The sequence below is a fragment of the Amphiura filiformis genome, chromosome 18, assembly GCF_039555335.1.
Source record: "Amphiura filiformis chromosome 18, Afil_fr2py, whole genome shotgun sequence".
NCBI classification, from domain to species: Eukaryota; Metazoa; Echinodermata; class Ophiuroidea; order Amphilepidida; family Amphiuridae; genus Amphiura; species Amphiura filiformis.
In genome coordinates, this window is record NC_092645.1 from 1,379,723 (window position 1) to 1,393,838 (window position 14,116).

Genomic DNA, 14,116 nt, shown 5'->3' on the forward strand with positions numbered 1-14,116 from the left:
AAAAAGAACATATAACAAAGCAGGGGTTTATATACTGCGCCAATAAAGTATCCTTACAGTTGAAAAAAAAAAACATAAAAAAATCTAAATCATATTTTGTTAAATTTATTTTTTAATAGATGCATTATTTAATCCTGCACATTATGACACCTCGTTGAATCAATTGTGACCTCAGGAACTAAAGTTACAGGCATTTGATTAGACGAAGGTCCAGTTTTAAAAGTGACAAACTGGCCTATACAAGGCGAAAAGATTCCAACAAGCGCAACAACGACACAACAACGAGTTTCTTCAGTCAAGCTTTATCTAAGGCAGGATGTTTTTATTCTTTATTTTTCTTCTCTGTGCTTTTAACAGTTTTTATTTAATTTTCAGTTCTTTTGTTTCATTTTTCTTTAGTTCCTTAAGTTCCTTTGATCCCATCAGTATCTGGTGTGACTACCGTTATTGTCAATAACAGCTGTGCATCGTCGTCGCATGCTATGGACCAGGCGTCTGATTTGTCCTTGCTCAATGTTGTTCCATTGTCTGAGTAGGATGTGCTCCAAACCTGCCAAGGTGATATCAGGGGTGATCTTCTGATTAACCTTCCTCTTCAATATGTCCCACAAGTGTTCCAAAGGGTTCAGGTCCGGGCTCTTAGCAGGCCAATCTAGACGATTTATGCCCTCTTGGTTAAGGAAGTTGTTATGTTGGTGATGCGTGCACGGTGCGGTGAGGTGTTGCGTTATCACCCATTAGCCAGAATCCATCTCCAATGGTAGCGGCATACGGGACAACAACTGGTTGGAGGACTTCGTTGATGTAGACCTGAGCAGTAATACCGTCTCTCAAAATAATCAAGTCGGTGTTACCATCTTTGCTAATACCCGCCCAAATCATCAAGCTTCCACCACCAAACTGGTCATTCTGCTGGGTGCAGTCGTCATCTAAGCGTTCACCGATTTCTCTCCAAACCCGAATGCGTCCATCCACCATTCGAAGACAAACTCTGCATTCATATATAAACAGCACATTTGCCCATCGACGACGACTCCACCTCCTATGCAATCTTGCAAAGGCCAAACGAGCTTGCTTGTGGCGTGGAAGAAGAATAACCATTTTCTTGGATCGCAAACCATCTGGCCAGGTGGTTGTCTTCTCTTCCTGCGTAAACGCTTCCTGATTTGAGGAGCTGAAAAAAGAAAAAAACAAAGAAAGCAAGTGATTAATGGGTGAAATAGACATAAAAACATTTGAGATATCTCATTCAAAACCTTCGAAAAATCTTTCAAACTCATCGAAACCTCTAAATGAATTCTTACCAGTCCTGTAAACGTTTTCTACCTAGTTGCCAAGTTGATGATGAATGCATCTTGTCTTGCCGAAGGTATTCTTGGCCGCCCGCTCCTCGGAAGATCATTTACATTACCCGTAGCCTGGTATCTGTCTCTTCAAAATGCAGCAGTTGTATGGGACGCACCAACCAGCCTCTCTCAAAGAACAACCTGCAGCTAACAACCCCACGATCTGGCCCCGTAAATGTATTGGCAATTCCGCCATTCTTAAACTACTGCCTTTGCCTACCTTTGCAGTACCGGTGTCTTGTTGGGAATTGAGATCCATTAGTCTTAATGTCCTTAATCTCACCATTGTTTTCTATTGATTGATGCACCATGATTCACCCAATCGCTTTTAAATTTAAGTAAAAAAAGGCGCGCATAAATGACCCACCTACCACCACTCTCAAACCAGAAATTTAGTCCTTGGATTTTTGAATAGGCCAGTTTGTCACTTTTAAAACTGGACCTTCGTCTGATCAAATGCATGTAACTTTAGTTTCCGAGGTCACAATTGATTCAATGAGGTGTCATAATGTGCAGGATTAAATAATGCATCTATATATTAAAAAAATAAATGTACCAAAATATGTATGGTTATCTGTAATTCGGCAAAATGAGATAATCGTCATCATAAACGCCGTTAGTCTGAGTCCAACATGGCGATCAGACGCCAAAGTTTCGATTGGGTCGAGTGTGTTTCTTCGAGTTGTGGTGTTCTTGCTCCATTTTCGTCAGTCAATTGATATGTCAATAGGCCATTCTGATGTTAGGTACTCTGCGCAACATTGTTTTTTGGAAATTATCTAATCACAACGATTACAATATATTGTGCAGTTCATGCATGAGGGGAACCTAATAAAAAATCCACCTGTCTGTTACAGCAATCAAGTTAGCTCAATACCAGTCAAGTTGGCTCAATCGATACGGCGTTCGACTATGGTGCGAGGGGATGTGCTATATGCTCTCGTGAAAAATTGAGTCAGCTTGAAATTACCCTGGACAAGGAAGTTCCTGCTATTATTGTCTCGTTGTAACCCGTACGAAACTCGGGGAGCTGATCCTGGTTGCGATGGTCATAATTATGTGGAATGTCTGGGGTGTGCGCTCTAGAAGCTGCAAAGTCCCCGTGTTGTTGTTAAATGGTTTATAGAATGATGTGGGTCGTAGTGATCAGCGACAACCTGTAATGTGTACTGAAGATTGTTCGTAGCGCACTATAAATCATGCGGCTTTTTTTGATTCACAGCAAAATAGAGAAAATGATCAAACGTTACGAGTCAACTCTAGCAGCAAGAACTGCATCAATAGACGATGGATGCCAGGCAGCGTGTAGACTGTGTTTTGTACAAAGAGGTTTAGCTGACAATACGGTACAAGAATGCCAAGATTGCAATACGCCGGTATGTCAAATGTGCGGATCATTTACGGCTTCTGAGGAAAAATCTTCAAAACAGGTATTTATCAAGGCGTTATGTCAGAGGGCCCAATCTTCAATTATAGCTGCCACGTGTAATGCATTGGATGCAGCAATTGTCAAAAATCTATAGGGCAGCTATTTGCAGATAGTACCTTCTTGCCACTCTAACCCCTCGATGTTTTCATAGATTTACAAACCATGCAGACAAGTCATGGATATACTCGCAAAAAGGTTGATTATATTTGATGATTGTCTTTGTCTACAGAGTCCTAGCAAAATACGTTGTGAGTTAAAATCGCGTCAAACTACATTTTGAATAAATTATTAAAACGGTACAATGTCATATCAAATTTGCTGGTAGAAATTATGTCAGATATTATTTTCAGAGGTTCGCGACCAAACCAGCTTGGTCTTAGGTGGACAACCATAGTGTATCACGGATTGGCATGGTTGGTGCGAATTTAATCCCCTACCCCCATGCGCCCATGGTTCTTCTAAGAGTCAATAATTAAATCCACCTTTGAAGATTTTCAAGATGTTGAAAAACCTGATAACTTATTGTGGCTTCTCATGTCCTAATAAGGGCAAAATGGAAATGTTGATAAACAATGAATTTTATGTTATTTTGTATTGTTTGTTTTCCTAATAATCATTGTAGAACGAAGCAGCAGCAAGATGGCGTTGCAAGATTTGCGAATTAAAACGCGAGTATCTGTGCGTGACGGGCAGGTGGTACCACGCCCATAGCGAAGGAAAGACTTCAAACCCTATTTCACTTAACATCTCGACCCAGCAGATAACGGGTGATAAAGAGGAAGACCAGGATGACATGTCTGGTGAGGGAAAAGATGGATATGCCAGCAGTCTTGACGGAAAACGCCCTCCACAGTTACAGGTTTGTAAATGAAGAAAAAAAGACAATAATAGAAATCTTTCGGAAAATGAAAAACAGGAACATTTTTTAGAGTGTAACCTTTTGTGCACACTCCCTCAATTCGCTATGAAATACTTTAGAAAAGTAAGCTCCAATTTCTATTGGTCATAGACTTACCTTATAGTTACAAATAGCGTGAAAAATTATGGGAAGTGCGAGTGGACGAATGTCACGATTCATGTAAGTTATGTATCTCAACTCGTTTACTAAAATCTACTCACTAAAGTAAGCGACATTTTGCTTCCTACATGACAGAGAGGTTGCGATTTCCAATCGTACGTATCGAACGCACGTGGAATCTATTCAAAATCACTCTTCTGTGACGGGATTTTGAATAGATTTCACGTACGTTTGGAAATCGCAATCTCGCCAGTATTATTCACGTGTCGTAATACTTAGGAATTGACATATGTGTCCCCACTTATCCTGCCTATATAACATGTGGAAAAATAAAAAATACAAAAAGTAAATATATACATTTTAAGATAAAAATTAATAAAAAATCTAAGATGAAGGAAAACAATCAAGTGTTAATGACGTAAGTATCAACGCAAATGTCAAATTTGAATAAACAAGAAAAAACTTGACTCTTAAGTGCCAATGATGCTTTACTAATTTACTGGATGATTCTGTACTTGACCTTTACTGTTTATTCGTATTTCTAATAAATATAATTATTTTTATCCTTCAAATTATGGAGTGGTATGGAATGAGTTATACAGGGTGTCCCAAAAGTATATTAACCATTTTGAACCGTCGTATCTTTCACATAATAATTGTATGAGTGTTCGGTATGCAAAGATACCTGTTTGTCGTTTGTTTCTGAATACTAGAGTTATGAACGTTCAAAGTGGTAAAAGGACTTTTTGGACACCCTGTATTTTTTTCAGTTTTAGCCATTTAGCTAAAAATATTCTTTAATATTAAGATACTTGAATCTTATGAGAAATAATAAAGCATTGATCGCATTGATATTTCCATACGTCTTTAATGTGGTTCTTGCGTAAAGGCCAATAATATACAAAAAGGACAGTTTTGGACTTTTTCCCCTCCCGAGAAAAATAATGAACATTGGGGCAGAAATGCCACCCCTAATATAATGGGATCTCATGTATAGAACCCATACCATTCCTCTTGTGTGTCAGCTTTATTTGTCTTGATATTTGAGACCGCAACAAGGTCGCTCCATTCCGCCCCTTAGTTTTGTATGCAGTGTTGTCCTTGGCTTTGTCTTTATCTTTGGCATAGTCTGGTGCCGAAACCCAAAATATCGTCTTAACCCAAAAGTAGCGTCCGCACAATGTTTTTTTGTTGTTTTTATATCGTCAAGACCTACTGATTCAGAAACTGACTGATGCCACCTCAGCACCCTTGGGCATTTCGAGATATCCAAGATGGCCGCCAATATGGCTATCATCACATATAAATAGCCATATATCAGCTATATTAGCAGGTATGGTGATGATTTTGGCGTCTTTGAATAGGTTTTAGGGGTCAACAAATTCATATCTGTCCTTATATAAACCACTGAAATCTTCTTCCACATTGAAATCCAATATGGCCGCCTAAATGGCACTCACCACATAATAAATAGCTACTTATCAGCTATCTAAACAGGTATAGAAATGATGTTAGTGTCTTTAAATAGGTTTTAGGGATAAATGAATTCATATGTGTCCTTATATAAACCACTGAATTCTTCATTCACATTGAAATCCAATATGGCCGCCAAAATGGCCGTCACCACTACATATTAATAGCTATGATAATACGCTATCTAAGCAGGTATGGTGCTGATGTTAATGCCTTAGATATGTCATAGGGGTCAATGAGTTCATATTTGGCACATATTTGTCCTTATTTAAAACCAAGTCTTTATTCACATTGGAATCTTACATCTTACATGAATGGCTACATCTGAGTGTGAGGTATAACAATGATATAAACAGCTTTTATTATGTTTAATGGGGAGATGTGGTCACTTATTCATCAGATTCGTCATCATAATCCTCATGATCACTTTGCTCATGATAGTTTCTGTCCATCTGACAACCACAGAATATTATCCTGAACAGTTTTTGAAGGTGCTGGTTGCACAACAACATATTAATGTTACTTGTTTGGTTCATCTTCCAGCCAACCCAACTGACATGGATCAGGTGGATCCTGGTTTAACACTGGCTCTAGATGCTAATTTACAAATACGCTCGTTTTTCATTTTCAGCAAATGGCCCGGTTGTTGGTGGCAAGGTTTCAACTTACTTGTGGTTGTCACTTTCCGTTTTGTAATTTTCGACAACCAAGTGATGTAGTTCCAAATCGCTCACATTGTCCCAGTTGACTGCTTGCATCACATCAAAGGTGGTAGCCTCTGCAATTATGTCATCCACGGCTTGCTCCATATCACCCAACTTATAACTTATGGCCCTTTATAAGCACTTTAATAACAGTTGCCTTTCCAATTTCCCAACGATATGCCACAATGTCACAGCCAGGGAGGATATAAGCAACCAGAAGTTGTTTGCACCCATAAAAAGGTTACAGGTAGTAATATGTGGGCAACACGTGTCATCACACATGACTTTGATATTCTCAATCCCTTGGTTGGCAATAAAGACAACATGCTGGTCATAGTAACATCAGCTTCGCATGGTTCGTTTTCATATAATCAGTCCGCTGGATCACAATACCCAAATTATGGAACAGTCAAAACACATCGATGAGCTACAGTGTTTGTTTGCTGAAGATCTTTCACACGATACCAGAGCTGTGACAATTGATGACGATGATCTGAACATTGTTCTTAATGCCATTAAGTGTGATTTGATTCTGTAGCAGGGAGTTGATGTTGAATACTGGCTTGTTTTCCAGCACTTTTGCTGAATGCTTACAAAATGTTTACCACTGCAAAATTATGCAGTATTGTATGCATCAACATCTCAGCTTGTGTACACTGATTCGTCAAAATTCTTTCACGTAAATATAGGTTAGTGCCAAAACCCAAAATATCGTCTTAGTCCACACCATGTTTTGTTGTATAGTGTGAAAAAACAAACACTGTAACACATCGACTTGTTGCGCAAGATCTTATTCTGTCCCACAATATGTCAATTTGGGTATTGTGATCCAGCGGACTGATATGAAAATAAACCATGCGAAGCTGATGTTATTATGTCCCAGCAAGTTGCCTTCATTGCCAACCAAGGGATTAAGAGGCATTTGCTGAAAATGTAAAACGAGCTCATTTGCAAGTTATCACATGGAAGAGAGCATTTTCTTTCCCCCCGATCATCCACCTGATTTGGGTCCACGTCAGTTGGGTGGCTGAAAGATGAAAACAAGCCTCTGACACCTGTGACATTACCATATAATGTAGTTGTACCTGATGAATAAGTGACCACATAAGCCCCTTCAATATAAGCTGTTTATATCACTGTTATAGCTCTTAAGCACACTCGGCACTCAGATGTAACAATTCAAATATGAAATTCGTTGACCCTAAAGCCTATTTAAAGGCACTAACTGGACTAACATCATCACCATAGCTGTTTAGCCATTTTATATGTGATGTGGGCATTTTAGCGGCCATATTGGATTTCAATGTGAATGAATACTTCAGTGGTTTTGATAAGGCCAAATATGAATTGGTTGACCCCTAAATCCCATTTCAAGAGACTAAAATCATCACCATATATCACCTGTTTATATAGCTGATATATGGCTATTTATATGTGGCGGCGGTCATTTTGGCAGCCATATTGGATTTCAGCGTGAATAAAGACTTCTGTGGTTTAGATAAGGACTAATATGAAGTCGTTGACCTCTAAAACCCATCCAAAAACACTAAAATCATCACCATACCTGTTTATATAGCTGATATGGCTATTTATATGTGGTGGCGGTCATTTTAGCGTCTATTGGATTATTTCAGCGTGAATAAAGACTTCTGTGGTTTTGATAAGGCCAAATATGAATTGGTTGACCCCTAAAACTCATTTCAAGACACTAAAATCATCACCATACCTGTTTATATAGCTGCTATATGGCTATTTATATGTGGCGGCGGTCATTTTGGCGGCCATATTGGATTTCAGCATGAATAAAGACTTCTGTGGTTTAGATAAGGACTAATGTGAAATCGTTGACCTCGAAAACCTATTTAAAGACACTAAAATCATCACCATACCTGTTTATATAGCTGATATATGGCCATTTATATGTGATGGTAACCATTTTGGCGGCCATCTTGGATATCTCGAAATGCCCAAGGGTGCTGAGGTGGCATCAGTCAGTTTCTGAATCAGTAGGTCTTGGTGATATAGAAACAAGAAAAAAACATTGTGCGGACGCCACTTTTGGGTTTTCGGCTTGGGCACCTCTCCTTGACTTGTCATTAAGTTATAATACTTTCGGTCATTTCCCTGTCATTTATATATTTTTAAGAGCTCTGTTGCAAAAGCCCGTACATCCACTTTTGGCTCAATTGAGTTATTGGCATGACATTATAGTGTGGGTAAAAATACACATGTTGATGGTTGTTTGACCTTCATACCACCTTCCCTTCCGAAATATCGTACATATTCTACAACTTCAGTGTCTCCTTAAACGAACCGTAAGTAAAATTTACGAACGTGTAACTTGTTAAATGGGACAAATCTTAAATACAACAATTTCTTAACAACAAAAAACAGAACGCGTATGTTTTTATAACGGGAATATATACACATATCAACTGATGTTTGATATAGTGGTTTACACTTTTTTGTTGCTGCTTATAGGTTCACCGTTGCGACAGCGTAGATACAACAGCTTTGCAGGAACGAGAAGAGGATGATGAGACAACAAGGCCTGACACTGCTCAAGTCAAAGAACGCAGATTATCGAGATGTTTTGATGAGGGCGATATGACAGGAAAATTCCAACGTCAGGTATGCGTATAGGTACACACTAGAATTAGATACGCCAGGTGTGCGTATAGGTACACACTAGAATTAGATACGCCAGGTGTGTGTATAGATACACACTAGAATTAGATACGCCAGGTATGCGTATAGGTACACACTAGAATTAGATACGCCAGGTATGCGTATAGATACACACTAGAATTAGATACGCCAGGTATGCGTATAGGTACACACTAGAATTAGATACGCCAGGTATGCGTATATAGGTACACACTAGAATCAAATAGATTAGACTTTCAACGTTAGAGATGCGTATTGGTACACACTAGAATCAGAATAGACTTTAACGTCAGGTATGCGTATAGGTACACACTAGAATATACTTTCGTCCATTAACGCCGTACGTGAAACGAGAGACGTCAGTTTGTTTGTTTTCATTCAACAGTGACGATTTGTTACAGTGTTTTCGTACGAACATAGAATAGTCTATTATTTATCAACTTTAAAATATAAACAGATGTTTGGACCAGACTCCTTAATATAACTTATTGTTGGGGGATTTGCAACTTACTCTTTACATACAACGAATCTATTTACCTTGCTAGTGCAATCAGTATCCTGTACCTATACCCATATACCCATTTACACACAGTGTAGATAACGGAGGTATTAAAATTAAGGGCATTGTTTAAGGGCTGGGGTATGAACGTTTGGACAGTATTTATTTTGGGACATTAGAGCACATCAGACATATCAATTGCATTCTGAATACGAAGAATGTCCTTCTGATATCAAATAATTTAGATTTTTGAAATTCGCAATTTAATACATTTTATGGCAAATCATTAAAATTTATATTTTTGATATTTAACAGTACTCAAGTAAACTTTACAAATCTGATGATTTATACTTAAAGTGTATGTAGGTGGGATGAAAAGCCGACGATCAATTGAAAATGTTGACCTTTTATATTGAAGATATGGATTTTTTTCCCAAAAAACCAACAAAAAAAAAGGTCTTTTGGGAAAAAATCCATATCTTCAATATGAAAGGTCAAAATTTTCAATTGACCGTCGGCTTTTCCTCCCAGCTACATACACTTGAAGAATATATCATTAGATTTATATAATTTACTTCGAGGACTGTTATAAATCAAAAATTTGAAAAATATTAAATTTTTATAATTTGTCATAAAATTTGTATTATATTGTGATTTTCAAAAATGAAAATTATTTGATATCAGAAAGACATGCTTCGTATTCAGAATGCAATTCGATAGGTCTGAGGTGCTCTCATGTCCCTCAAAATACTGTCGAAACGCAATAAACGCTCATTCTAGATCCCTTAAACACCACATTTATTTGGTCCTCATAGCACTATCGGTGCCCCGATAAGGGGCGGCACGTTAAGGAATCTGTTTTCGGCAATTTAAAGCCTGCAGTTACTGCAGATATGAAGCTCCTGCACTGCAGATCTTGCGTTTCAAGTGGTCATTATGTTTTATCGATGGGTCAAATATCATAACTTGCCGATTTGAGGCACGGGAGCGGGCTATTCCCACTTGGTCCAATCCCATTTGGTCCAATCCCACTTAGTCCAATCCCATTTGGTCAAAATCCCACTTTGTCCAGACCCAGTTAGTCCAATCTCTCTTAGTCCATGTCCCACTTGGGCCATGTCCCACTTAGTCCATGTCCCACTTAGCCATGTCCCACTTAGGTCATTCCCACTAGGGCCATGTCCCACTTAGGCCATGTCCCACTTAGGCCATGTCCCACTAGGTCCATGTCCCACTAGGGTCATGTCCCACTTAGGCCATGTCCCACTAGGTCCATGTCCCACTAGGTCCATGTCCCACTAGGGCCATGTCCCACTTAGGCCATGTCCCACTAGGGCCATGTCCCACTTGGGCCATGTCCCACTAGGGCCATGTCCCACTAGGTGTCCCACTTGTCCATGTCCCACTAGGGCCATGTCCCACTTTATCCATACGGTATCCCACTAGGGCCATGTCCCACTATGGTTATAATATTTGTTTTTGGTCATTTTCAGTACTTGTTTTAGTTTTCATAGTAGGGCCTATAGTTGTAAAGGGGGGTGGGAGCTGATGCAAAAAGTGGGTCCTAAATATTTTAATCCGTCTGTAGAGGCTCATTAAAAAATCACCAAAATATTTTCTCGCAGAACATGAGTTTACACTATATTTTCTATGGGGTTGACATACATTTTTCATGGCCAAAATGGGGCCCTGAAAATAATTCTAGGTCCCCTAACAAGTGTTTGTGAACGGAAAGATAGTCAATGTCTGTCTAAGTTCTTCTGTTCTTTGGTATAGGATCACAGTCGTCTAAGTATATCCAGTAACTGAGAATATAATGTAAGATTGGATAAAGTTGCACTGAGAGTGGGTCCCATGCATGACCATGCCATTTTTCTTTAAAAAAAAGTGTTGTATTTCAAGAACGAGACTTAAAAGATTTCTAAATTGTTCAGTTGGTGGTTTGTTAAAACATGTTATTAACCTGGAGTTTTCAAAGGCTTTGCATGCTATACCTATTGCTTCAGATTATAATGTTTCAGTATATAGCTGTGCCAACTATTATTTCTAGTGAGATATTAGAGTGGGACTGGTTTGTTAGCCTCTACGTTTGTTTATGATGTCAGAAGCATCGTTCACATAATTATATAGATTGTTTTGAGGTTATAAGTTTTAAGAAATAGTCATAATATGTGGATATTTTGGATGTAGGTCCATTATGACTAATAATTAGTAGGCTTATATAATAGGATGTGCATGGAAGAGTAAGTTATCTGGAGGTGGTTTATGGACTTCTGGTAAAAGGCATGTGTAGTTTGTTATATATGGGTCAAGAAAGGCCCATCTTCCTTGATATATTTGGAGTTGTACATATCTACGAGTGTGTTATGTACATGGTGAGCTTTATCATGCATTTTTGGGGGTTTTGATGACTATATCGTGGATGTTATAGAGTTTTATATTGTAATAGATCAGTTCTTTCTTTTGTTGCAAGATTTGGTTGTGGTCATGTGAATCTTAGATGACAAATTTCATTTTTGGTTTTCAGAGTCTAATGGTACCCATTTTGATTTGAGTCTGAAAGGAGCAATTTTGTTTTTGTTTTTAGGCAACGAAAAAACAAAACCCTGTTCTACGGGCCCGACCGACCCAGAGTTTGAACAAATTGGGAAAAAAAATGTATTTGTATTTTCTCAAATTGCAAATTATTTACAAATTTCGGTGATTTTTTGGGTCATTAAAAAAAAAAGAAGAAAAAAAAAGGCCGACCGACGTAGAACAGGGTATCTTTTTTTCGTCAACTTATCGTGCATGATAGAAGATACTCTCATTTTTCTTGCAAAATTGGTGTGTGACGATGTGCGTTCACACAATTTAAAAACCTTAAATGGTCTATATAATATAATGCGAACTATGCAAATTACATAGGCCTATGATAAAATGCCACTTTCGTATGATTATGCACATAATTATTATACAAGCCAAAGATCATCATTTATGGGTCATTTCTGTTCATAGTCTCCAGCATTATGTTGGCAAACAATCCCTTCTTCTCCTTCAGTCTCCATCTCCTTCCTTTGTCCTACTGATTCCTTCTCTTTTCCTTCCTCTGTCTATTCTTCACCCTTTTCATCCACCTTATTCTGCTCCTTCTACATCATCTCATTTTTTCCTTTCTGTTCTTCTAAACCTTTTCATCTTTTTATATACATCTAGGCCTATGTACGGGTCCAAATGGGATATGGCCTAAGTGGGACATGGCCTAGGTGGGACATGGCCCTAGTGGGACATGGCCTAAGTGGGACATGGACCTAGTGGGACATGGCCCTAGTGGGACATGGACCTAGTGGGACATGGCCCTAGTGGGACATGGACCTAGTGGGACATGGCCCTAGTGGGACATGGACCTAGTGGGACATGGACTAAGTGGGACATGGCCCTAGTGGGACATGGACCAAGTGGGACATGGCCCTAGTGGGACATGGACCAAGTGGGACATGGCCCTAGTGGGTTTGGCCAAAGTGGGATTGGACCAAATGGGATTGGACCAAGTGGGAACTGGACCAAGTGGGAATGGACCAAGTGGGATTGGACCAAATGGGATTGGACCAAGTGGGATTGGACCAAATGGGATTGGACCAAGTGGGAATAATCCACGGGAGCTGCCGTCAAATCGCATGCTTGGATACCCGAAACTGCAGATATGGACCCTACTCACTGCAGATTTGACACACTGTAGATATCTGACGGTTGAACATTATATGAACTGCAGATGTACTGATGGTACCTATCTGGGTACCGATAGCGCTATAGTTCAATATTAAACAGGGTGCATTAAGGGTTGACTAGGTATTGTTGGTCGAAGCAAGTAAAAAATCAATTTCATTATCTAAATCAATATATTATTGAAAAATAACACTTTGATGTTTTGCAAAAGTCCATTCTACAAGTCATATACTTTGAAAACTTGCTTGATTTATTGTTGTGAATGAGTTATGTACATTTTACAAAAGTGTTGTTGTTTCAGCCCTCTTTACAACATAACTCAAGAACCACAGAACCTACAAAAGTATGTGCTATTTTAATTCTTCTACACACTCGCTATGAAATGATCAATGCAATTTTTGCCAAAGCGCACTCGCAAGATACGCAAGATACTGTGACCTACCAACTCTCCACTGTTACAGTTTAAAATAGCTGCTAACCTTAAATGCACAACATAATACCAGCGCCAGTGCGATGAGCCTTCGTACCCAATGTTTGCTTTTGAATTTGATGCTTCCTATCTGATCACTGTTTACACGATAGCAAAACAATTACGTCTTTTATGTTAATATTAACGGACTATTTTTAACTTATGAACGTTTTACTAATATACATTCCAGCGATCAAGAAGCAGCATCCGGAGACGCAGCAGTGTCCTTACCACCAACAGCGCTCGTTCCCATTCCCCACGAGAACACCGACGAGCGTCATTTGACGTCCCACGCAAAAGACTTAGTCCTCCTCCCATGCTTACCCGTGGATCATCAGAACGATCCCGCTCACGATCAAGCTTAAAATCGGGGCCGGAGTTTCAGCGTCGTGCTAGTTCTGCGTCACCGTATCCATCACGGACACCTTCCATACAGAGACGATGTAGTACAAGAAGACGACGATCAGCTGCGTCTGATATCCAAATGATGTATCGACATGAACGGGATGATGAGGGTACGGGACATAGAGAAGGCATGTGATGATTGCTTGTTGGTTTGTGTTGTGCGTGGGTGTGGGTGGGCGTTGGGTGTACGTCCTCGATCTGCTGGATATAACCAGGACATCGCAAATAACTTAAAAATGCATTTAAAACGGGTCCAACTATAGGGGTATAGGGCGGGCCATGGTTGGATAGTAAGTGGTCGGGGGGGGGGGGGGGGGGAGGTCCACGGTGTGTCCATTAAGAACGGGTGTGTGAGTCCTTGGTTAGATAGTATTAAATCAGAATGAGGTGCTCGTTTGCAG

General features: G+C 39.3%; 1 protein-coding gene across 1 annotated transcript; it reads left to right on the forward strand.

Moving 5' to 3' along the window:
• Positions 1–2,579: 2,579 nt before the first annotated feature.
• LOC140139666 (uncharacterized) lies at positions 2,580–13,851 on the forward strand. The gene is made up of 4 exons (XM_072161369.1): positions 2,580–2,776; positions 3,398–3,634; positions 8,452–8,601; positions 13,501–13,851. Exons 1-4 carry the CDS (start codon positions 2,582–2,584, stop codon positions 13,849–13,851), a joined length of 933 nt encoding a protein of 310 aa, XP_072017470.1. The 5' UTR covers positions 2,580–2,581.
• The last annotated feature ends 265 nt before the right edge of the window (positions 13,852–14,116 follow it).

Excerpts from the sequence above, each read along its gene's own strand:
- LOC140139666 (XM_072161369.1), top strand. The coding sequence starts at position 2,582 with ATGATCAAACGTTACGAGTCAACTCTAGCAGCAAGAACTGCATCAATA. Across the intron at positions 3,635-8,451 it reads AACGCCCTCCACAGTTACAG|GTTCACCGTTGCGACAGCGT; the intron begins GTTTGTAAATGA and ends TGCTGCTTATAG. Across the intron at positions 8,602-13,500 it reads CAGGAAAATTCCAACGTCAG|CGATCAAGAAGCAGCATCCG; the intron begins GTATGCGTATAG and ends TATACATTCCAG.